The 24,582-nt window shown below is 32.7% G+C and overlaps 4 protein-coding genes across 7 annotated transcripts; all 4 read left to right on the forward strand.

Annotated features, from left to right (window-relative positions):
* The first annotated feature begins 904 nt into the window (after nt 1–904).
* On the forward strand, nt 905–3,376 carry LOC124938360 (ABC transporter I family member 19-like). The gene is made up of 6 exons (XM_047478783.1): nt 905–1,214; nt 1,428–1,588; nt 1,901–1,952; nt 2,147–2,283; nt 2,500–2,586; nt 2,907–3,376. Exons 1-6 carry the CDS (start codon nt 1,079–1,081, stop codon nt 3,192–3,194), a joined length of 861 nt encoding a protein of 286 aa, XP_047334739.1. The 5' UTR covers nt 905–1,078; the 3' UTR covers nt 3,195–3,376.
* Nucleotides 3,377–7,478: 4,102 nt separating this feature from the next.
* LOC124938684 (glycolipid transfer protein 1-like) lies at nt 7,479–10,236 on the forward strand. 3 transcript variants are annotated; one of them, XM_047479169.1, is made up of 7 exons: nt 7,479–7,619; nt 8,440–8,567; nt 8,994–9,049; nt 9,211–9,341; nt 9,469–9,604; nt 9,764–9,895; nt 9,990–10,236. In XM_047479169.1, exons 2-7 carry the CDS (start codon nt 8,450–8,452, stop codon nt 10,023–10,025), a joined length of 609 nt encoding a protein of 202 aa, XP_047335125.1. In that variant the 5' UTR covers nt 7,479–7,619; nt 8,440–8,449; the 3' UTR covers nt 10,026–10,236. The 3 variants fall into 3 exon arrangements, with proteins under 3 accessions (XP_047335125.1, XP_047335127.1, XP_047335126.1); XM_047479171.1 differs by having other exon boundaries at nt 7,504–7,653; XM_047479170.1 differs by having other exon boundaries at nt 7,512–7,619; nt 8,437–8,567.
* A 1,134-nt stretch (nt 10,237–11,370) lies between these two features.
* On the forward strand, nt 11,371–15,294 carry LOC124939629 (exocyst complex component EXO84A-like). Its single transcript, XM_047480087.1, has 7 exons — nt 11,371–11,617; nt 11,690–11,787; nt 11,859–12,906; nt 13,414–13,854; nt 13,942–14,127; nt 14,451–14,587; nt 15,021–15,294. The coding sequence occupies exons 1-7, from the start codon at nt 11,444–11,446 to the stop codon at nt 15,292–15,294; spliced, it is 2,358 nt and encodes a 785-aa protein (XP_047336043.1). The 5' UTR covers nt 11,371–11,443.
* An 809-nt stretch (nt 15,295–16,103) lies between these two features.
* LOC124940057 (BRCA1-associated RING domain protein 1) lies at nt 16,104–20,056 on the forward strand. Of its 2 annotated transcripts, none has more exons than XM_047480535.1 (13): nt 16,104–16,285; nt 16,379–16,432; nt 16,514–16,584; nt 16,668–16,763; nt 16,861–17,111; nt 17,445–17,765; nt 17,874–17,980; nt 18,372–18,558; nt 18,655–18,761; nt 18,928–19,018; nt 19,210–19,375; nt 19,461–19,579; nt 19,667–20,056. In XM_047480535.1, exons 1-13 carry the CDS (start codon nt 16,212–16,214, stop codon nt 19,991–19,993), a joined length of 1,971 nt encoding a protein of 656 aa, XP_047336491.1. In that variant the 5' UTR covers nt 16,104–16,211; the 3' UTR covers nt 19,994–20,056. The 2 variants fall into 2 exon arrangements, with proteins under 2 accessions (XP_047336491.1, XP_047336492.1); XM_047480536.1 differs by having other exon boundaries at nt 19,670–20,056.
* Nucleotides 20,057–24,582: the final 4,526 nt, after the last annotated feature.

Below are 24,582 nucleotides of genomic sequence, written 5' to 3' on the forward strand. Positions count from 1 at the left end.
TTATATATTTTCAGTTATTAAAAGACAAATCAGTTATCAATCTAAAAATATTTTAGTTTTTGAGTATGTTAAACACATTTCATGAATAAATCTCTAAAATTGGTCATTTATTGTACATTTTATTTCATATTTTTGTAACATTATATTTATATTTATATATATATATATATGAGAAATAATAGGGGAGGATAACAAAGTTATTGGTTAGAAAAACTTATTTATTTTTTTAACCATCAAATTAAGCCTATTCTTTTCACGTTCACTTTCCAAATTTCATCTACCTAACATCTCTTATATATATATTTTCTTAATTAAAGACAAAATTTATAATAGTTTAATGGTAGTTGATTATAGATGAAACCAGACTTTCTCTCAATTTTGTAATTTTGCCTAGATTAATCACAAACCTTTGTCGCAATTTATATATAACATCAACAATTTTAATTTTTTTATCAGAGTTTTAATTTTTTTTATAATAATATATAATTTTAATATATTATATAAAAACAACCTTGTATATAATTTTCCTTTTACTATATGATATAAAAAAACATCCCCAAAACATTTTTCAATAACCACATGAAAATCTCTTAATTAAAAAAAAAATAGGAATGATAAATTAGTAATGCACTCCCACTTTCCAATTGTCACATCTCTATATCTAACTTGTAGAATAATTTTATTTTAATTAAACAAAATAATTTATAATTATAAATTATACAATTTTCCATTATTTCCTTGTAACAAAAATATATAATTAGAATCTGGATAAAACAGAAGACATTTTTAAAACTATAATCTTTTCAATCATACAATTTCTAAGAAAATAAAGTATATATATATATATATATATATATATATATATATATATTGAATGTGGAGCAAGAACAAACACGTCGACCGCGCAATAGTTAGGTGGGCAGCGGTAGAATTTGAAAGCGGATCTCTCCTCCATTTATAACCCCGGCGGGAAGAGGACTTCAGAAGAAAGAAGCGCAAAGCTGAAGTGGGATATCACCGGAAATCCAAGTCAGTCACTTTTTAGAAGGAGAGAGCTTCTGAAATTCGCTGTTTTCAGATGGAGAAAGTGTCGAAAGGAATTCGTGTAACTGGTATGCAATTCGAATATGATACTCAATCTCCCCTGTTTTGGGACTTTAGCCTCAACATTTCACCTGGATCGCGCTGCCTTCTTGTCGGCGCCAATGGATCTGGTATTACTTCTTCTTTCTGCTATCTTTTGGACCCTGTTATGATTCAAATATCTTCTTGTTACTGAAATTATTTAGTTGCAATCATTGAATTGTTGATTTCATTAATATGAAAATGCTTGGTTATCTTTTCCAATTTCCTTTGAACATAATTAAAGATCATGTGGTGAAGCTCACCTTATGGAACTTAATCATTCACTGTCATATATTGTGTAGGAAAGACAACTTTGCTAAGGATCTTAGCAGGAAAGCATATGGTCGGTGGTAAGGATGTGGTTCAGGTGCTAAATGGCTCTGCTTTTCATGATACACATCTAGTTTGCAGCGGCGACTTGGCTTATTTGGGAGAATCTTGGAGTAAAACTGTCGGATGTGCTGTAAGTATTATCCTAGTCCACCAAGGCATCAGATAATTAGCTTGTTGTATGTATTTGATTTACAAGTTGAAATGTCCTGGAAAGTGGAAACTTTGTTTTGGGTTATAATGATTTTATTGTCTTTGTGGGAAGTTTACTGTCGAGTTTCGAGTTTAAATTTCCTTTTGAGTTTCAACATCACAATTTCCCAACTGTTATATTGTTCACCAATTACAGGTGTTCTGAATTTTCTTGAAAACTCTTTGTGGTCAGCCTTTGTTTCCTGTTCAAAGAGTGGTACATGATTAAATATACATTGTATGCTTTATTCAGGGAGAGATTCCTCTTCAAGGAGACTTCTCTGCGGAGCACATGATATTTGGAGGTAATTGAAACTTTCCTTAAAACATTCATTGAAGAGAACTGTCTCGAGAATAAATATATATAGTATCTCCAATTTCATTCTCTTTTTAGACAAAGTATGAGCAATGGCAACACCAAACTCTTTGTATCATTACTCTTAGTCTAGCTTGTAAACCGCTCAATAACACTGCTTCTTATTTTCCTTTTACGATTCAGTTGAAGGTGTTGATCCAATTAGACGAGAGAAGCTAATTGAACTGCTTGACATTGACCTGAAATGGAGAATGCATAAAGTTTCTGATGGGCAACGTCGTCGAGTTCAAATCTGCATGGGTCTTTTGCACCCTTTTAAGGTAAGTTAATAGACAATACTTCACTTTATATATCCAGAAGTTGCAAAAGGATCTTTATAGTTACGTTTGTGTCTTTTATGTGGATTACTGGTGGTTGGTCAATGCATTTAGAGTTTGTAAACATGAAATAATCCTTTTACCCATGTCCCTTTTCTTCCTTCTTTAAATGATTATTATACTGTGATTATTTTCTTATCTTGTCATGCTTTTGTGCAGGTCCTTTTGCTTGATGAAGTTACAGTTGATTTAGATGTTGTTGCAAGGATTGATTTGCTTAACTATTTTAAGGAAGAATGCGAGCAGGTAACGAGTCAATTTGGAAACTAGTATTATGTTGCAATCTAGTTGTGCGTGCGAGTTAAAATTGAAAGTTTTTTTTTCGTTTTGTATAAGATTTGTTTTGGTTGCTTTATTTTGGGATACAAATCATATTTCTAAATCATGATCCAAATTATGCTCGATTTTTTGTTTCATTTGCTTCAGATAATCATGATCCAGATTATTTTATACATTATTGTGATTTTTTACAAAATAACAGATATAAATCTTTTAGAATCATGATGAATGTGAAGAAAAGGTATAACCTTGGAATTTTACTTGTTTTCGATCATTTGTGAATGTAGAGAGGAGCTATAATTGTGTATGCAACCCATATCTTTGATGGTCTAGAGGATTGGGCAACAGATCTGGCATATATCCAAGATGGTGAATTGAATAAGACCGAAAAGTTAAGCGATCTCAAGGAGTTGAAAAACGCGGGGAATTTGCTCTCAGTGGTGGAGTCATGGCTCCGTGCTGAAACAAAGATAGCGAAGAAGAAGAAGACCCCAATAAAAACAGTTGCCCCCAAAACTACCTCATTTGGTGCCTCCCCATTTGGTGCATCTAGACACATGGGTTATAACAGGTGATCTCTCCCAATATAGAGACTGTGCATTATCTATCTACGTTTAGTGAAAATCGAAAATCATTCATTCGAAAAGAGACCATTTTAGCTAAATTTGATTTTGAAGGCCTTTTCTATTTGAAGGTTGGCATATTGTAATGGTGATATAATTATAGTAAGTTGCAAATAATAAAAACAGCAGGTTTGGGGATATATTCTTGTTAACTTTGATATTTTGTTTCATTTAAAATATAATTGACAATTTAAATGAATTGTTTAGTTATATTTTGTTTTGTTAACCAATTGAATATTACTTTGTTTAAATTTTATTTTGGTTATGCACTATGATTGATTAAACCTAAGATTGTTCTAAAACAAATGACTACATGGTTTGAGCATGTTTGGAAATTGTTTGGTCACAATTTATGTCAAAATTAATATTTTATTTAAAAATTGAAAAATATTATTATTATTGTTTGATATATGACTTATAATTTAAAAGAAAGTTTAATTTTATAAATATTTAATTATTTTGATTTTGTAAATTTTTAATAAGATTTATCAGATATAAATATCAATCTTTATTTTTTTTCATGATCATTGTGTCCAAATAGAGATGTTTTGATATAGATATTTTTATATTAATCTAATCTCACAAAAATTGAATTTGTTATGTTTATTAAAAGTAATAACAATCTAGAAATAAATTTGGATAATATTTATATGATGATTCAAATAATATTTTTATCCCTAAATAAAATTAAAATTCACAATACAATTTGAATAATAATTCATAAAATATTACACTAGCCTTCTATTAAAATTTTGACTATTTTTAATGAAATGTTTTTTTAGTTTAAAAAGTTATTACAATTCAAAGTCTACATTTTAACCTAATGGGGATAAGAATAATTTTTTATTTGGTTGGTGAACTAGGATAACACCTATCGCCGTTACCTTCCGTTTTCATTTAAAACATTTTTTAATTTTTTTTTTTTGTGAAAATTAAACTTTTGACATTTTAATCGCTTATGTAGACTTTTTCCACTTGCCAACCCGTGAGGTGATGCGACAATGTATTGTATCAATAAAAAACTATTAATAACATAATTAGTCTATGTTTCAACCTATTTTAAGAATTTGATTAAGTTTAAATTGATTTTTAAATAAATTTAACCTCAAGTTTGAATTTCACATTACAATTTCTTTGATTTTATTTTATTTTAAATGAGACGCTTTCATTCAAAAACAATAATAAACAAAAAAAAAAATATTAAATAAACTGAAGTAAAATGTCATCCTATTCATGTAACAATAAGTAAATTGCATTAAAATGAACTAAAATTGACCAATATAAAGAGATCAATGGTCATAATAAACATACTCATACATTATTATTGACTAAAATTGCATGAATTATTGAGAACTTAATGCCATAACTTAAGATCATGTATAGGCTTCTTCTCCTTATCATCATTTGATTTCCTTTGGTTGGGTTTGTTTCCGATCGTCCAAGGATTGCCCAGAGTCAAGTCTAACGACAGCGGTGATGCCATATAGGACATCGATAGTGTCAATTCTAGAGGGTCCCTTGAATGACTATCGTTTAGTTGTTCTGCAGCGGAATTGTGTTGTTTCACCACTACTTTTTCTTTATCTTTCTCGAGGTACCTGACTATGTTATGAGTAATAGGAGAAGGACGGAATGTTGGAGGGTATTGAGGAACCACAAAGTTGGCTTCTCTAATCCCACTTTCATTACTCGAGTCGTAACCCTCTTCAAGATTAATGATGGTTGCACTCGAAGAATTCATGGTGGAAGTGATTTTTTTTTATGAAATTGTTCTCACTCAGAGGGTTTATATACCATTTATAGTTTAAAGACTTGGTAAGTAACTTAATGAAGATATTAATTAATATTTATTATGGAATTGTTTTAATTTATTTTACATATATATATTTCTTAGCAAATTAAACCCATTCTTTGACTTTTGTAGACACGAAGCTACTGGGCTGCTTATTAATGGGCTGCTTCAAACTGAGCTGAAGCCCATTAGTGACGACTTGCATAAGATGATTTTAATTTCTTTAACTTCTCTTTATCAAAAACAAATATGAATAAATTTATTAATATATATTTAATTAAATTATTTTTATAATTTTAATATAAATTAACATTTGAATTAGATACAGTGATACACACACAAAAAAAGTTATCTAAAAAAATTTATCTATATTTTTCCAACTCTATAAAAATGTTTCCTTGAGCACATTATAAATTTGAAGGAAATGTATGATTTTATTTCACTAAATTTATGAACCACATGTAAAACAATCTTTACTAAGATTATGTATGTATAGAATATTAAAATTAATTAAAATGAGAAATTGAAACGAAAACATAAACGTGGTTTGTCATGTTAATTCTACTTTAGACTCGTTAAAATTGAAATTAAAGTTAATAAATATATTTAGATTAATGTAATCTGTTTTTTTTTTATTTTGGGTAAATAATATTGATTTAATCTGTATGAGATTTGTTAACAAATAGTCTTGTTTGGTCTTTATAGACTTACCAAACACACAAAAATTTCAGTCTTCCATTTTTATCAGATTTTTTTTTAATATATATATATATATATATATATAATTACTATATATTTTTAAATATTTTTTTATTTAAATGAGATACTTGACAATAAAATATTTTTAAATATGAGTGATTTTAAATATATATATATATACGAGGAGGAGGGACAGGAGGAGGGAGAATTTGAGGGAAGGAATGAGGGAGAGAATGATGTGTCACTACATCACTGATTGAAAAAAGATAAAAGGTGAGGAGAGAGAATAGAGAAAAAATTTATTATTTTTTGACTAATCAAACTGTGCTACATCATTTCCTCCCTCAAATTCAATCCCCCAATCATTCCTTTGTATATATTTACATATATTTACATGGAGTGGCTATTTATATAACTAGCATTTAGGCAGTGCATTTGCACGAGTAATAATATAAAAAACCGTGAAAAAAAATTACGGATAACATTTTTAATTTTATTTTTAGCCGTTTTAAATTTATGGGTGGGTCAACCCACAATCCAACCCAAGTATCAATTTACTCAACATCATTATATATTAGTTAGTTAAAAAGTTGAACTTATATTAATATTAAAACGTCCCGCGTTTATCAAATTTGGTGTTGAATTTAAAATATAAAGTTTTAGTAGCCTAGTTGGTTAAAAAGTTGTACTTGTTTTTGTTAGGTTGCAAGTTTGAAACATACCTCTAACATTTTTAATTTTATTTTTAACTGTTTTAAATTTAAAAGCGGGTCAACCCACAATCCGACCCAAGTATTCAAATCAACCAAAGCTCTCGACCCGGCAATCCGGACACTTTAAAAATTAACCATCATTATATATATATATATAGATTAGTTAGTTAAAAAGTTGAACTTATATTAATATTAAAACGTCCCGTGTTTATCAAATTTGGTGTTGAATTTAAAATATAAAGTCTTTGTAGCCTAGTTGGTTAAAGAGTTGTATTTATTTTGTTAGGTTGTAAGTTTGAAACATACCTCTAACATTTTTAATTTTATTTTTAACCGTTTTAAATTTAAAAACGGGTCAACCCACAATCCGACCCAAGTATCCAAATTAATCACAGCTTTCGACCCGACAATCCGGACACTTTAAAAATTAAGCATCATATATATATATATATATATATATATATATATATATATATATATATATATATATATATATATATATATAGATTCTTCATTTATAAAAACATTATCTATGGATGTAAATATCTGTAATTTTTATCTCTCCATTTATATGCTAACTAACTTTATAGACTCAAATTTGAATAAATTTAAAATCTTTAGGCCATAAAATAATATTTCTTTATTATTTGAACACAGTTAAAATCAATTTCAGTTTTAATTCAAAATACATTACAAAAATAATCTAAAATATAAAAATCTCATTAACTTACAAGATTTTGATGCTATATTTAAATTTTAAGTATTATTTTCTTATTTAAAACGAAAAAAACGATTGGAAAAGTGAATTTGAGATATAAAATTTTAGTACGTGACCAATTTGATTAGTTGAAAAAATAATAAATTTTCTCTTTCTTTCTCGTAACTTTTATCATTTTTCTAGTTACCTTTCATAAATTTTCTTACCTATAGCTCTTCATTAAAATTGAAAATAAATATTACTTTTGTTAAAAAAAAAATAGACATAAAAAAAAAATCATAAGAAAAATATATTTATTTGAAAGTATATATCTATTATATGATAAAAGGAATCGTTTCTCTGTAAGATCTCGTTACATCTACGCCACCACATTTCTCTCTGCAAATTTGGCGTAGATAATTCAACTTCAAGTCCATCGCACTTTGGAAGTTCAAGAGCATCGAGTGAAGAAGAAGGTAGGTTGACGACTTCGATCCATCCTCAATTAAGGTGCATCTATCATTATCTCATTCTTGTCCAGATCTAACTTCCATTTTCCGTATCAGTACATCCTTCCGTTTCACGTTTTTGTTTTATATAATACTTTGATGATGATGATGTTTTCCTTTTCATTTTCGATCTGATTCGTTTCGTTTGAAATAACTCAAGCATTTACTTAAAAAAGCATGCTACAATTGAGTTTATATTATTATTCTAGATCCAGTATGTACACTCTTCGTCCAATTGCATAAGATCAACCTGTTTATTTAAAATAATTAATGCGTTTCTTTGCTGTTCTGTTTCGGTTCCGTCTAGTTCATGTGTTGATGCAGGATCATATTCAATTCTGTAAATAAAGTATTATGATAGCATTTTGGTAGAATTAGGGATTAAGTTCATCGCTAGTTCATGTGTCGATGCAAGATCGTATTCAATTCTGTAAATAAAGCATTATGATAGCATTTTGGTAGAATTAGGGATTAAGCTCATCGCTAGTTCATGTGTCGATGCAAGATCATATTCAGTTCTGTAAATAAAGCATTAGATAGCATTTTGGTAGAATTAGGTATTAAGCTCATCGCTAGTTCATGTGTCAATGCAAAATCATATTCAATTCGGTAAATAAAGCATTATGATAGCATTTTGGTAGAATTAGAGATTAAGCTCATCGTGTTGTAGTTATTATAACGAATTAGAATCAGATGATGAATGGATTCAGTTTCATAATAAGAACCTCTTATGTTTTTAGCTTCTGAATAGATAGATGACATTGATTTCGTTTGTATATTGATGCAGGAAAGTGATAATGGAAGGAACGGTGTTCAGTCCAGCTATTGAAGGAATCAAGCATGTTAAATCTGAAGAAGGAGAGATACTCACAAAGTCTTTCTTGAATGTCTGTCAACAAATACTACCAGTTATAGGTAAAACGATATAATTGTGAACTAAACTCCTTTATATGGATGCATTGACTTCAACATAATCATATTGACATATTCATTATTTTGCTTCTTCCTTATCCCACTTATTTTGCACATAATGTTCTTAGGTAAATGGTCAATGATGAAATGATTTTATTTAATTATTCCTTCGGAGAGCATACCCTGCATTATTTTCTTTCATCTGCTCTGAAATCTCAGTTTGGTTTGTTTGGTGATGCGCTATATGAAATTATGATGTCAATGTAAACATTATATATCTGTGGAGCTAACTACAGTAATTTGGACCTTAAGCAAATTGTTGTAATTGTTGAGAGTCCCATCTTTTGTTCTTTCTTCGAAAAGATTTTGAGGTAATATTCTAGTTTGTCTGCAAGAATGGATATACTCATGTTTACTTTTTACGTCTAGACAAGTTTGGAGCTGCGATGACACTTGTTAAAGCTGACATAGGAGGCAATATTACTGTAAGGCAGTTTATTCTTTTCCATTTTCTCTGCTACTTCATTTTCATTGCTCTATGATGTTATGGTCAACTTTGTTCATATTGATTTATCATAAATCTCATCAAATCTATCTTGATTTATTCAATTAATTTATTCTTATACCTCTTTTTTTTATTCTGTAGAGGCTGGAAAACAAATATCTGTCCGACCCAGTGAAATTTAATCACTTATACAGCATGATACGAGTAGAGATTGAAGCTAAGACCGCTAAAGCTTCGTCCAGTTGTACAAATGGTCTTCTTTGGTTGACAAGGTTAGTTGTGTAACTTATGGCATTTGTTTTTTCTGATTTAATAGGATTTGTCAACCAGCTGTGCAATAATCTTATCATAATTTATACATTAGAAGTCTAAACTGTGAAGTGCAATTGTTGGAATCAGGGCTATGGATTTCCTGGTTGGATTGTTTCACAACTTGTTGAAGCATAAGGATTGGACAATGTCACAAGCTTGCACAGATTCGTATACCAACACCCTTAAGAAATGGCATGGTTGGTTAGCCAGTTCAAGTTTCACGGTAAGTATAAAATGGATGGATGCAATGAGCTAAAAGATTACTTCTCAAGTGACCAATACATGATCAAACTAACATGAAAGTACCTAGTTTACTTATTTATAAAGTGATCATTAAAATTTCCTGATTTGGCATCTATCTATCTGTGAATGGATTTTTCAGATAGCCATGAAGCTTGCTCCAGACAGGAAGAAATTCATGGATGTAATTGAAGGCGCAGGCGACGTTCATCTTGACATGGAAAGGTTCTGCAGCACTTTTAGTCCACTTCTCGAGGAGAACCACAAGTTCTTGGTATGATCTTAAGACCAAATGGTTGTTTAGTTTATGTGGAGAATTCAATAATGGTGTGTCATAATAATAATAATATGTTTTCTCTTGTTTTTAGGCTAGTGTGGGGTTGGATGATCTCAAAGCTTCTTGAAGATGATGCCATTGTTCTTTTAAAGGTTTTATTACTTGAGACTTGCTATTACTTATTTATAAAATATTGCATAATATGATATTTTATAGATATAAATATTTATATTATTGGCTTGGACTGTCGTTTACTTGCCCGGATTCTCACTCACTTGTGCCCTTATTATAAGATCAGAAGATCTTCTTTATTATGATATTTTCTTACTTTTCTTAAATTTCTTTTTCTGTCCTATAATAAGAGCTCTCTCCCAGTCATATTTTATTATTGTAAAACTCAAATTAACCATTAGAGATCAACAATTGAAAAGATGAGCCAAAAATGCTCACAACCAACTAACAAACATAAAGATACATTTAACAAGCTCGAAGTTGTTCAAGATACCTAGCTTGGAGATATTGAAGATACTTTTGGGCATTGTGTTTGCGAATCATTTTGACTATCATCTTTCCAACGGCGTCGTAGAGAGGTCTGTTTTCGGAGCTTACATCCTCGAGTTGTTTGATATTGAGGATGTCTTGATTAATCCAGGAGGATTCACTTTTCAGTGCCGAAGCAAGCACATCTGTGAGGGAAGGGCACAACTAAGTTTGAAGATGGCACTTGATGCTCATATTCGGGGGAGTCTATAATAACAGACGGCAACAATCCAGGCTTGTCAGTTTAATGAAGATGTCGACAATGTGAATCCCTGTGTTCTCCGTGTAGCTCTCATACAAAAACTTCGGAATGCGGATCTAAGCATAGGGATGACAGTCCTTCCTAATATAATATGGTGTTCCGAGGAAATTCTCCAAAATCGAACACTAAATTCTCTACAAACTAAATTCCCGTGGACTGGAAAGTAAATGCATCCCACACCCTAACCCATCTGAATCTGATTGTCCTTCCTATAAAATTAGTTAACTAGTTTTAGTTAAAAAATTATTTAGAATTTTAAAATTCTAAATTTTAAGAATATTTGAAAGTTTAAGTGCTCAAATAAAATATGTTGAATTCTTTCTTGAATCCAATTGGAATTTGGGAATTATTTTTCAAACCTCACATAATTGTAACCTCTTTCTTAAAATAATTGGAATTTAAGATTTGAATTTTATTATAGAAAAATTGATCTAGAGAAAAAACAAAGGAGTGTTACCATTGTCATTTTTATTAAATTTCTCTATATTATTTTTAAAATATTAACATAAAATAAAGTTATAATAATTAACGGTCAAATTCGATCCAAATTTGCCGCCGAACTGGAAAGAAGAGATAGAGAGAGGAAGAAGGCATTGCATTGAACCGTCCGTCATGCAGGCTTTGTTAGTAGCTTTGGGCGATGGAATCAAAGCTAGAATGATGAAGATAACGCTCCAAAATATGATCCATCAAAACAGCACCAGCTGTAGGCAGCCGAATTGGCTTCCAATAGTTTCAGTTTCATGGAACAACTTTCCTCCGCCTCTGCTTCCAGGTTTCGATTCCGAGATCACGGTGGCCTTATGGCTGACTACGGAAACGAATTTGATGACAATAACAGCCCTCACTCTTCCTCTTCCGTCTCCAACGGAAGCGCCGTTGATCATGACACCGAACTAGAGTCCATGACCGGAAAGGTAAATTATATACACACTGTACCAAGAATTCACTCCAGCTTACTTCTATTCCTTTTTATCTCATCGGTTTAGGGTATTAAGCATCTATGTACCGAGCTTCTTGAGCTGAAAAGAGTATCAGAAGAAGAATTTCACAAAAGTATATTTGCAAATTACACTGCATTTGTCAGGTAACTTACCAATTTAACTTAATTTTGTAGTCAAACGTGTGTTTATTAATGGATGTTATTTCTTAATTAAGGATATTTAAGGAAGCTGATAGCATGAAAAATCAACTGTTGCAAATGAAACAACATATTTCAACACAAGAGAAACTTGTTGAAGACCTCAAAAACGTTTATGTTAAGGCTCTATTAGTGGGAAACCCGGACACTATTCTCTCAGAGGATGTGTCTATTGACCTGACAAGTTCGAGCACATTTGAAATCCACATCCAGGGTATTTTAGAAACGTTAGATACTTATCTATCTGAAAAACAATTTGATGAAGCGTTGGCAGTCCTAGAGTTTGAAGCTGAAAAGATTGAGAACATGTCGTTGGAAGGAAATTCGCCCTCGGATCTTTTAACGTGGTATGGCACTGCTATTACTGAAAGGAAGGCTATGCTAGTAGATGAACTGAAGTTGGTGGCTGGAGATAGTAGAGTTTGTGCACGAGAACTACACAAGGCTTTGGTTGGACTTTGTAGACTTGGTGATTATCATCTTGCAACTCATTTGTTGTTTAAGTATTATCATTCACGCATTATAAATGGTACGGTGGCTTTGCAAAATGTGAAACCATTTGGTGGATTATATGTGCATAAACTTGCAAGATTGGTGTTTTCTATGATTGTGCAAGCTGCTAAGAGTTTTCAAGCATTGTTTGGAGAAAATTCTTCTGATGCTTTTGAGTTTACTCAATGGGCTTGTGGACAGACTGAATATTTTGCTGAATATTTCATTAAATATGTCAAGTCCATTTCAGAAATAAGCGATGGATTGACAACAGTGGTAGAAGCAGTGAAATGTGTTTTGTCATATTGCTCTTTGTTAGAGTTTCAAAGGATAAAGCTCCAGTCATCTTTGATAGAGCTTATACGGCCTTGTCTGGAAGAGGTTATGCTGGTTCATATTGATCATTTTAAGAATGTAATTGGTATTTTCACATCATCAGATGCTTGGATTGTCGGAAGATACCAAGTGTCAGGAATTTTGACTGAAAGTAGTCACTATTCCATGGTTATAGCGCAGAAGCTGGAGTATTGCCTGCTCACTAGCAGTGGTCGGAAATTCGTAACACTCTTAGAGGTTTATTCCATCCCATGTTCTTCTTATTGACTTATATACAGAACTATTGTTGATTTTTCTGTTGTATGCAGCAACATATGTTTTGTTGTGTATACATGTATCAAAAACAAGAGGTTTGCTCCTTATGTTGTTCATTTTTAACTTTTATCATATTTCAGATTGAGCAACCCAAAAAAAAAACATTATGTGAACAGGCTTGCATTTTCCTAAGTGTTGGTTGAGACGGATCTCATCTTATATTGATAAAATTTTCACCTCTACATAATATTGTCCATCATATGTGTTCTTTGAACTAATATTTATGTTTTATACAACCTGTTCAGTTGAATGTTATTATCTTCAGTTGTATGGCTAGGAGAAATGAGAATAACTGATAGTTTTACCTGGGCACTTTATTGCTCAAACTCGTTTATGACTTGAGATAGCCTTTGGGAACACTCTGTAGGGATATTTCTTTGATAAGGAAATGTTTCAAAATGTTGTATAACCTTGCCAATTTTTTTTCAGACTCTTATAGAAGATATTTCACCTTTATTACCTCTTCAATTAGAAGCTCCAATCCTCAAAGGTCTCATGGAACTTGTAACGGAGTATGTCAACTTGCTTGAAAATGCCTTACCAGGAAAGTCCATCTTTTCTGAAAGTCAAGGTCCGAGAATCATTTTAGCTGTGTCACTGGCACAGCAATTTTCTTTAGTCTTAAATGTGGCAACACTTGTTCATATTTTACCCAGCTTAATTAGGTGCCTCGTCAAGTCCATCGACCACTTGGCATTTGAAGTTGACAACTTTGTACTACATATGCAAGAAGCCTCAGATCAAGTCAGGACTCGTTTTGTCCAGCAGTTTGTTCCCAGAATATTTTATGAAAGTGGAACTAGACTTATTCCAACCATTTGGATTGATGGCAATGAAGAATCTGGTTTCATGCCCTCAGATGTTTTCCAGGTATGTTTGAGAAAGGTGAATCTGTTCTTCACAGAAATCAAAATTTCATCACCCATTTGCATTTACAATATATGTGATTATCAACAGGGACTCTTTTCAGAACTCAGGAAATTGCATAAGATTGCTGATGATAATTTGGTCGAAAGGGAGTGGTTGATGGAGCTACTGAGAGAGCTGATGGATGCTGTAATTAATTACATTTCTACTAGTGAAGAGATTTGGACAACAAAAGAGAATGGTTCAATTGATAAATGTTCTCAAGATTTTGAGCAGGTATATGCTCTTTTTGATGTCACACATTTAACCGATTATGGGCCTTGTTTGATCTTGGTTATTTGAAAAAAATAAAATATATATTGTTTGATGTAAAAGTGGATTATTTGGATAAAATGACAAAAGGAAGACTATTTTGTATTTTTGTTAATGAATTTGAATAAATAGATTGAAGAAGTGATGGTTGTCGGTTGAGTGGATAACGATTATTTGAAAATAATCGAAAAATAACCCACATCAAACAATGAATGCCCTGGTGATATATTGTAGGCTGATGTTATTTGGTTGCTATTGTCTTGGACCTAACTTCATTCATATGACAGTTTATACTGGACATGCATTTCCTGGTGGAACTTGCTAGGCACGGAGGTTACTACTCCAACAACCTGATGACTGCCTCAATGTCTCTCGTATCCCGCATGGAATCAATGATTGTTTCAGCTGGCTTCGAACTAAGAAGGTGAGATTTCTACTTTATTTCATTTCTTCTTTTCCCAAATGAAGATAGATAGGAAAACTTTATGGGGGGTTATTTGGTACATGGATACAAAATTCCTGGATTATGTTTGAAAACAAAGCTTAATCAGAGACATTAAAAAAGTTATGGTTGTTTGTCATTTGAATCTGGATACAAAAAATAAAAATGAAGTCTTTCTTTGGCCCCATATTTGGTAACACCTAGATACAAATTTTGGATCAAGATGAAATTATGTTTGAAAACTAAACTTATTAGTCACATAAAAAAAAACATTGTTTGTGAAACTGTCTATCAAATTTTGAATATGTGTTAGATTCAGGTTTCCAAATGTTATGTCATCTGAATTTATTGATTTATTTAGATTTTTCTATGAAACCATTGTACCTATTTATGTGAGTAACAATTTGATTTCTAGTGATGGATGGGCCAAAAATGCTGCTTTAGAAGCTCTTGAGAAACTGATAGAAATAGAAGAAAAGGGTTGGATCCTCTCTGATGAGTCTACCAATCAGAATAGTGTTGAATATAAAGAAGATGAAACAATTCTAAAGGAGGATGATGATGAAGAAGAAACAATTCATGAATATTCCCAAGATGAATCCATTGTCAAGAAAGAGATAAGGAAGATGGAAGATTATCTTTGGAAAGATGATGATGTCCTTTTGGAAGAAGAAGTTGATGATGATTGATCATTATGTCCTTTTAAATTTGTTATTTTGTGAGACATCTTTAGAGATACCATTAGAAAATCATTATTTTTTTTATATATATTTTTGCAATTTTAAAGATAATAATCTTTAAAATTACAGTTGATACAATGGTTTTCAAATCTTTTAGTTTGGAAAATTAGAAACCCTATTCATGATATCTCTTAAAAATTAAAATTAATAATTTCTCATTTCATGTTAAAAGATTCTTAATGGGATCATTTTAATTTTAATAAATTTATAAATTATTTATAAATACATATAATATTAAGAAAAATGATAAATTCAACAAAAATTTAAAAAAAAAACAAGTTCCGTGGCATGTTATGTAGGTAGGAAAGATAAATTTTTTAAAATGTTCTGAATTGTAAGTGGTTAAAAAAGAGAAAATTAAAAATGTCCAACTCATTTCGGTCCTAAAACGTGTATATGGGGTAGAAGAGAGAAAATTAAAAATGTCTTGAAACAGTCTGAGACAAAAAATAATAATAATTCTAGTCCCAAAATGAGTTTTTCATGACGTGGGACAAACAATATTCGTGGACCTGGCTGAAATTTTAATTGAGTTTATCTTTCCTCTAATATTAAATAAAATTTAATGTATAAAACACATACAAATTTAATTTGATTTAATTTAATATACTTTAATGTAGTTTAAACGTATGAAATGAATAAATATGAAATTTGAAGAAATGAAAAACCCGCGAAAGTGAGAATAATGGCGGGACTAGTCTAGGTTTTGCGGTATATCGGCGCGGGAAGCTCGAAAGAAGAAGAGCGCTCTTTCTCTCTTCTTCTCTATACATTCCGACGTTTCATTTTCCCAAACCCTATCCCCTCCCGTCTTTTCAGCGATCTATTCATCAACGCCGCCGCCGCCGACTCCATTATTTCTATCAATGGCGGACGCATCTGACCGTGCTAAGTTTTTTAATCACCAGAAACTCGGCCTCGAGCTCAAATGCACTATCTGGTACGATCTCCATAAACTAATATATTTCTGAAATGTAATACCGCCTTTACTAACCTAGATTGATTAATTTCTTAATGTTTATGAAATTTTCAGCCTCAACCTGTTCAATCGCCCGGTGTTGCTTCCATGCGATCACATATTCTGCAAGTTCGTACCTTCTTTTTTCTTCTAAAGTGTTATATTTCATACCTTTGATTGATTCTTATATAGTATTTTTTCTATGTTTAGTGTTTGCATACCTAAATCTACTCAGTTCGGATTCGATTGTCCAGTTTGTAAGCAGAAGTGTGTTGATCGAGGTATGTCGTTTAGTTCTTTGTGTGACGATTTCTTCATATAGTTGATGAGAGAATGTAATGATATGCATGTGTTCTTTTTACAGATGTAAGATCTATTCCTTTCCTTGAAAACATAGTCGCTATTTACAAAAGTTCTGATGCTGCCTTTAGTGCCAATCTTACTCAGTCTGTTCCTTCGGGTATGTTTTTCATGATGATTGATTTTCTCCATCTTCCCACAGATGGAGACTTAATTTTTCGAATGATTTGTGAATATATTCTGTCTGTTTACTGCAGATCGGTCTAAGTCTGTGAGAACATCTGAGAATTATACTATTTCACATGATACTAAGTTGGTGAATTCAGTGAAAATGAACGAAGAAGAATTAATTGATGGGACTTCTTCTGATTCTCCTGTTTCATCTGAAGGTGCAAGGATTGAACTTGCCTTCCAAGAAGTAACTTTAGTTCCTGCTGTACAATCATCACCAAAAAACTCTCCATCTTGTACTGACAATGGCAGGGACCCTGTATTGAGCACCAACAGTGTAAGATTTGTTCTTGTCTTAATGTTCTATATACACAAGCACCAAAGTACTAGGATTAAGACATGGTTTGTTTATCATACAGGGTTCATAATTGGTTTATTTACTAGTAATTTGATTAGGAATAAATCAAGTGTCCTAATTTAAAATTGCAAGGCTAGTTACCAAACTGCTTGAAACAACCTATATGTTTTGCTGCCTTGTAAATGCTATATATCTTTAGTATTGTGTATATAACATAATTTTACTTTATCCTTTTCTTATTATAATTAATATTCCAAGTAATCTGGTGAGCTTCATTATTCAAAGATAGCTAATTTTATGTTTGCTTAGCAGAATTTGGAAAATCAATCAAAGAGACCTCTATGCAACATCCTCAATGAAGTTGGGGCTAGTGAAGAAAACAGAAGTTCTTCACTCGAATCTGGTGCAGGTTATAGAACCCTGAAGAAACCCAAAACTCTAAATTCTGGTTTTTCAGAGGTCAATGCTGATGGCAATGGGACCACTCAAACAAAAGACTTTCATTCTGAAGGCATGGGAACTTGTAAACCCAAAGTTAGTCCCAAAATTGATGGACTCTCAGGCGAGAAGACTGTTGGAACTTCACATTTTCAAAGCATTTGTGTCTTTTGTCAGAAATCTGAAATCACTGATGTGAGTTTCCTTTGCTAGATGTCAAGTACTTACCTTAAATTTTTAATCTAAATATCTGTTATATACTCCAAAGTAAAATCTTCATTTTGTTTGTTTGGAAACTAACAGACAACTGGCCCCATGATGCATTATGTTAATGGGAAGGAGGTATCGGCAGATTCTGTCAACAAATTCAACACTAACATTATTCATGTACACAAGATATGCCTAGAATGGTATGTCATTGAATTCTTCTTTATGTTCTCTCTTTTCAGACAAAGAAATGCTTGATATTGCTGGTAGAAATGATCATATTAGAAAATAAAACCCGTGGGGAAGGAGGTATCGGCAGATTCTGTCAACAAATTCAACACTAACATTAAGATTTATAATTACCTTTGTTTTACACACAAATTTGTGTTTTATTATTATAATTTTAAAGGAGATGTCTTACCATCACTAGATGATTTTCATATAGCCAAGTTGAATCAAATTAGGTTGTCATACCATCAATAGATTTTTTTCATATTGAAACTATTGTTAATAAAGATTCGTTCTTATTTGTATTGCATGGTGTAGTTCTTAATGCTGTTGGCGTGGCCTTGAGACTAATATTTAGATTTTCAGGACGCCTCAAGCTTATTTTGTGGGTGACACTGTAAAAAATTTGAAGCCAGAGGTAACAAGGGCTGCAAAGCTGAAGTGCAGCAGCTGTGGCCAAAAAGGAGCAGCTCTTGGTTGCCTTGTTACTTCATGCCGCAGAAGTTATCATGTGCCGTGTGCAGCTAACATTAAGAAATGCAGATGGGACTTTGTAAGTTAGCCATCATTAAATTGAAGCTTACATACATTATGACATTAGTGTGAGATCTTTTGAGATTATCTTAGTTTCAATTTTCTTCTTTTTCAGGTTAATTTTTTACTTCTATGTCCAAGTCATGCCTCTGATAAATTTCCTTCAGAAAGATCTAAGTTGGGGAATCATTCAACAGAAAAGACAGCTTTGCCTGCAGAAATGTACGATTACTTTTTGTGTTGAAGTGTTTTAGATAATGTGAAAAAGCTTCTTGTGTTTAAGTTAAGGTTGCAAGTTAGGACAATCTTCATTTATTTTAAGCTTATTTTACTTTCATTTGCATTATTGGCATTGCTCAGTTTTAATTTACTTTTTTCTTGAATCCAGAGATTCAAATCCACCTGACTTTTTGGCGGCCTCACCCTGCCATGCCAAAGAATGGGTTTTTTGTGGTTCTGCCTTATCCGCTGAAGATAAGGTACATTTCTCTCTACTTGCAATGTTCATATTATACTACTGTGAAAGAGATGAAATTTGGTCTTGTTTAATCCACATCTATCTAATATGTCTACAATGCTTGTATGATAACATAATAATCCACAAAACTTGTGATTGTTTTGAAATAGATGTTGTGTTTTCTAAGAGGTAAATGTAATTTTGTGTGCACAGTTGTTGATGGTAAAATTTGCTGGAACTTGTGGTGCAAAAGTGTCTAAGTTCTGGGGAGAAAATGTTACTCATGTCATAGCTGACACTGATGTTAATGGTGCATGTAGTAGAACTCTGAAAGTCCTCAAGGCAATATTGAACGGGAGATGGGTTCTTACAATCGATTGTAAGTTTCTTCACACAATTCTTTTCATTTCAAAATGTAGAAACTTTTAGAAACAATAAATTAATAAAAATGGTATTGTGCACAGGGATAAAAGCATCAATGAAATTAAAGAGTCCAGTTGATGAAGAACTGTACGAAGTTAAGCTAGATAACCATGGGTGTCATGGTGGCCCTAGAGCTGGCAGACTCCGGTCTTTGAACAATGTAAGTTCCCTTTCTATCCGAGTCCTCTCATCCGTAATCAGAGAGTCTGGTTTATGAGTTGAAAACTGAATTTGTTGTGTTTTTCAGCAGCTGCCGAATCTGTTTGATAGTTGCAGGTTTTATTTCATTGGGGAATTCATTCCAGCTTACAAGAAGGATCTTATAGAATTGGTAATTGCTGGAGGTGGTAATGTTATAGAGAGGGAAGAAGAGTTTGTGATGGTGGTGCCAAGTGTAGAGAAAAGCATAGTAGTTTACTGCAGCGGCGAGACGACGATAAAAGGATCTTCTTCTTCTTGTCGAGGGGCAGTTATGGCTGAGGAGTTTGCAGCAGAAATGGGGTCTCAAGCTTCTGTACCTCACACTTGGCTGTTGGAATCTATTGCTGCATGTCAGTTGCAGCCTCTTGTTTAGACTTGTTTTTATCTTGCTAGCTAGCTACTCTTAACATTATTGAAAGCTCAATTTCAATCTTTAATGTTATAATCCAATTTTGTGATTTCTTATGAATGATGAGTGTCTAAATAATTAAAATATGGAAGAATGTTAAGAAAAACAACATAGCAAAATGAACATTCAGAAAAGATTTGTAATGTAGTTTTCAACTATTATACACATAAGTAGGGTTTGTAAAATAAACACCATAATAATAATAACCATACTTATCATATGTAGGCAATCCATATGACCATGTTTGAATCCACATTAATCATATATGTTAGTAAAAAAATCAGAGTTTGCAAAAATTAGGAAGAAGAAGATGATCAATAACTAACTACTCTGGCATTAATAGAATGTCAGTTATCTTGAATTACAGTTTTTCGATGATAGAATGATCATAATAGATGATGATGAAACATTTGGCTCGTCCTGTAATTGTATTCTCCAGGATTACAATATGTTTAATTTCAACATACTTGTTGGCGAAATATTCTTTCAACTTCTCTTATGTCGTATAAGAAGTTATGCATCCCACAAACTACTTTTATTTATCTTCTTCATTAGACTCTATTAATCTTCAATGATTAAATTTTAAAAAGTTAATGAAGAAGATGAAGGTAAGTTGTTTGCGGGAGGCATAACTTCTCATACTACATTAGAGAAGCTGAAAGAATACTTCGTCAACAAGTATGGCGAAGAGTTAAACATATTGTAATCCTCAAGGATACAAACACATGACGAGCCAGAGATTTCAGATTCATCGTCTTCGATGATCCTTCTATCATCAAAACTGTAATTCGAGATAACAAACATTTTATTGATGGCAGATCTGTTAGTTTTTATCTCTTCTTCATAATTTTGCAAACTCTGTGTTTTTAATAATGTACATTTTTTTCGTTCCCTTCCCTTTTTTAGGCATATGCCTTTTGAATTGACCCGTACTTGTTTTAAATCGATACACTCGAGAATGTATCGATCTAATTGACTTTAGAGTCGCCACTTTAGGACAATTTTAGATTTGAATTCTTGGGAAGATTTGAGAAAATTTGAAAGTGGTTTGGATACTTGAATCCTCATTTTAAAGCTGTTTGTTAAATCTAGAAAACAAACAGGTCCTTAAAGTTTATTTTATTTTTGATTTTTTAAAGTTTTAAATTAAAACAAAAGGGAAACAAAGTTAAGGGGTTCAATTAAAATAGAAGGAAGGTTTGAGGCCTATTTTAATTTCGAATTAAATGTTTAATTCGAAATTAAAATAGAAATACCTATTTAAAAATTAAAGAAGCCCAGGGGCTTCTTTGTAACTTCCTAAGAAGTTAAGGAATTCAGAAATGAAATATTTCTCCCGTCTCCGGCGGCCTCTCGTTCTCCCTCCGGCGATGGCGATTTCCTACCAAAGACGATTCCCGGTGAGCCCCGCCTGCGTCCTGCTGCAGTTCATCCCGCGTATCCAGACAAATCCAATCCTCCAGTGGACGAAAATCAAACCTCCTGCTTCGTTTAACCTCCCGACTGTTGCGAAGCTCGCCGCGACAGTCCATCCGATCACTAGGAATTCGCCTGCGCGCCGGGATCGTCGTTCGATCGGCAAGGTTCCAACCGAAGAACAACTAAAAGAAAGTATTTCGACTGTTCTTCCTTTCAATCGACAGAACCTTCACAGTTTCATCAAAATGAAATTGTGATTTTGGACAGAGCTTATTCTAATCCTATCCTCAATCCTAGCTACTCCTAATCAAAGATCTACCAGCCAAGGCTAAACCAAAACACAGCAAGAATGACCAAAAAGAAAACAAACAAAAATAACAGCAACTGTAAACAGATTTCAATCATCAGACGAGTATCATATTGAAGAAGAACATACCTGAACAGCAAAGCAAGTTAAAACAGAGAGGATAGATTGAATGAATCCGAAGTACAGATGATTTTGCCGGCCTTTTCTTGTTTCTTAGCAATTCGTCTTTGTTGATGTTGTTTCTCCTTCCTTCCTAGGTGTTCTTCAAATACAGCTTTCCTTCTTCCACGCAAGAACTGGTGCTCGATTATTGCAGCTATCCATGAACGAATCTTCCTGCTGCAATCGTTCTTCGTTCTTCGTCAGCTTTCCATGAACGAATTTTGTTCAAGAACGTAATCACTTTCTTGTGATCAGAAACCGCTCCCTCTCGATTTGATAACCGCTTTCTTTTTCCTCTCACCTCAACTGTAATTTCCGCTTTTATATTTTCTCTTTCAATTTTGAAAGGGGTCAAATTGGAATTACTTCACTAAACCAGGGCGCGCTCGGAAAAGAATTTTTAACAAATGTCCAAATTTTCATATTTTCCGGTTTTTCCCTTTTGCACCATCGTTTTTTTAACAAATCTCTCTGGCCTCGGATCTGCCAACACAAATAGACGCGAAATTTTTATGGAGAATCCCCAACACAACGAACATGAATCTCCTTTTTGAATTGACCCAAATGGTCATTTCTAGCCCGAGTTATAATTTTCCAAAGTTCTTCGTCCATTTAAACTTCAGTCATCCCAGAACTCTGGTACCCGAAACTTTGTATGCCCATATCTTTGGAATTATGAATCTTCTCATGATGAGAGTGTAGGCATTGGAAAGGTGGGAGTCTTGCCTACAACTTTCGTGTTTTACCTAAGACTTAATACGATCTATGCTATTCAGGAGAATGGCTGCAAAAAATATGTCACCGGTTCATGTACCAGCTTCACTACGGGCAACCTAGGATGAGCTATGTCGCGAACTGGGAAGAATAATTGATATCATTGGAAATCTAATTCAACGAGATTTCCAATGGTAGATCATACACTCGAAATGGATCAGTTGTGTACAAGATATAATTTCTAGAAGCGCAGCATGCCCCTAGTTAGCTCTTGGGATTCGGATCCTTAGTGTTGTCTCTCTTGTACTGATCGGGTGAGTGCCTTAGTGGTCGAGTCAAGGTTCGGGGATGGTTGCATTCGAACGTTATGTGAATCAGCTTACCAACCCAACTTGAATCACCCAAAACCATCAATCATAGCTCAAGTTACAAATTTTTAAGTGAAAGGGTGTTCAGATTAAATCTCTCAAAACACCTTTCATTTATGACGATATTTTACCTAGTTCAAGGACATCATCGAGAAATCGGGCTGAACACGATGAAAGGACACCCATTTCTATTTTCAAAACGTCTGAGACCATCGAATTGCATCCAGTATTGGAGTCAGAATGAATTTATGAAGCTCCTGGATTCATTGGTAACTTGAGAGAGTTCCAAAGTTGGAAATTTTTTCACTCCCTTTTCAAATGAGCCAATTTTCAACTTCAGAAGACCGGTCAACTACTCCTTCCAATGGGTTGACTTGTATTTGACCCTTTTTTTTGGCACGGGTTGACTCGTCGATTGGCGAGTTAACTAGGGTTTGACATGTTCTTTCCTTTTCTCCTCTTTTGAGCATCTTCTGCACAAATTTGTAAACAACAATATTATACTCAAAATTTAAAATTTTCTAAAACATATAACATGAACGTGTCACGGGTTGGGAAAATAGAGTCGTTATAAAATTCGATCTTTGGATCGTTATCTTTTAAGCTTTTTTAGGTCGGTTTTCAAAAGATTGTTGGTTATTTTAAAGTAGAAAAGAGATGGAAGGAAAATTTTTCATTAAACTGAAATCATTTAAATACTACTAAATGACTAGATAGTGGAACTAAAAAGTAGGGAAATACATGGACATGATCTACTAGAAATTCTCTTAGAAACCGCCATTAAATCACTAACTAAAACTGAATTACTAAAAATAAAGGAAAATAACAAAATTCAAGCAAACTTCAACACTCCTCCTTGCTTGAGTTGCTGTAGATGCCAATTGGTGAATATTTCTGCTAACAGTCTTGTAGTACTTCAGCTTAACAAATCACTCTTTTTGCACTTCCCTAAGAAAGAATAATTTGATGTTGAAATGTTTGGTCTTCCCATGAAAACATGATTGTTTGAGATAGAAATTGTAGCTTGGTTGTTAACAAACACCTCTGTACAATTTTCTTGTCTCAAGCTCAGACCAATTAGCACTTTTCTCAGCCATAAAGCTTGATTTGCAGCAACAGTAGCAACAATGAACTCTGCTTCTACTGTGGATTGTGCAATTATCTCATGTTTCTTATAGCACTATGAGAACACTCCTGAACCAAAATTAAAACAATAGCCCGAAGTACTTCTCATATCATCAATAGATCCAACCCAATCACTGTCTGAATAACCCTGCAAAACACTTTAGACATGTACTGAACTTAATGCCAAAGTCTAGTGTTTCTCTAACATATCTAAAAACCCTCTTAGTTGCTCTAAAATGAGTTTCAGTTGCACAGTTAGTAAATCTTGACAAAAGACTTACAACATGCAGTATATCAGGTCTGGTTACTTCAAGTACATTAGATAGCCAACCAACCTTCTATAGAGAGCCTCATCAATTTTATCAGTTTCATCATTTTTGCTCAGTTTCTCCTTATGACACATAAGAGTAGGCATACTTTTGCAATCCTCCATTTTGAACTTCATTAAGATCTCATTG

This window comes from Impatiens glandulifera, chromosome 5 (genome assembly GCF_907164915.1).
Source record: "Impatiens glandulifera chromosome 5, dImpGla2.1, whole genome shotgun sequence".
Taxonomy (NCBI): domain Eukaryota; kingdom Viridiplantae; phylum Streptophyta; class Magnoliopsida; order Ericales; family Balsaminaceae; genus Impatiens; species Impatiens glandulifera.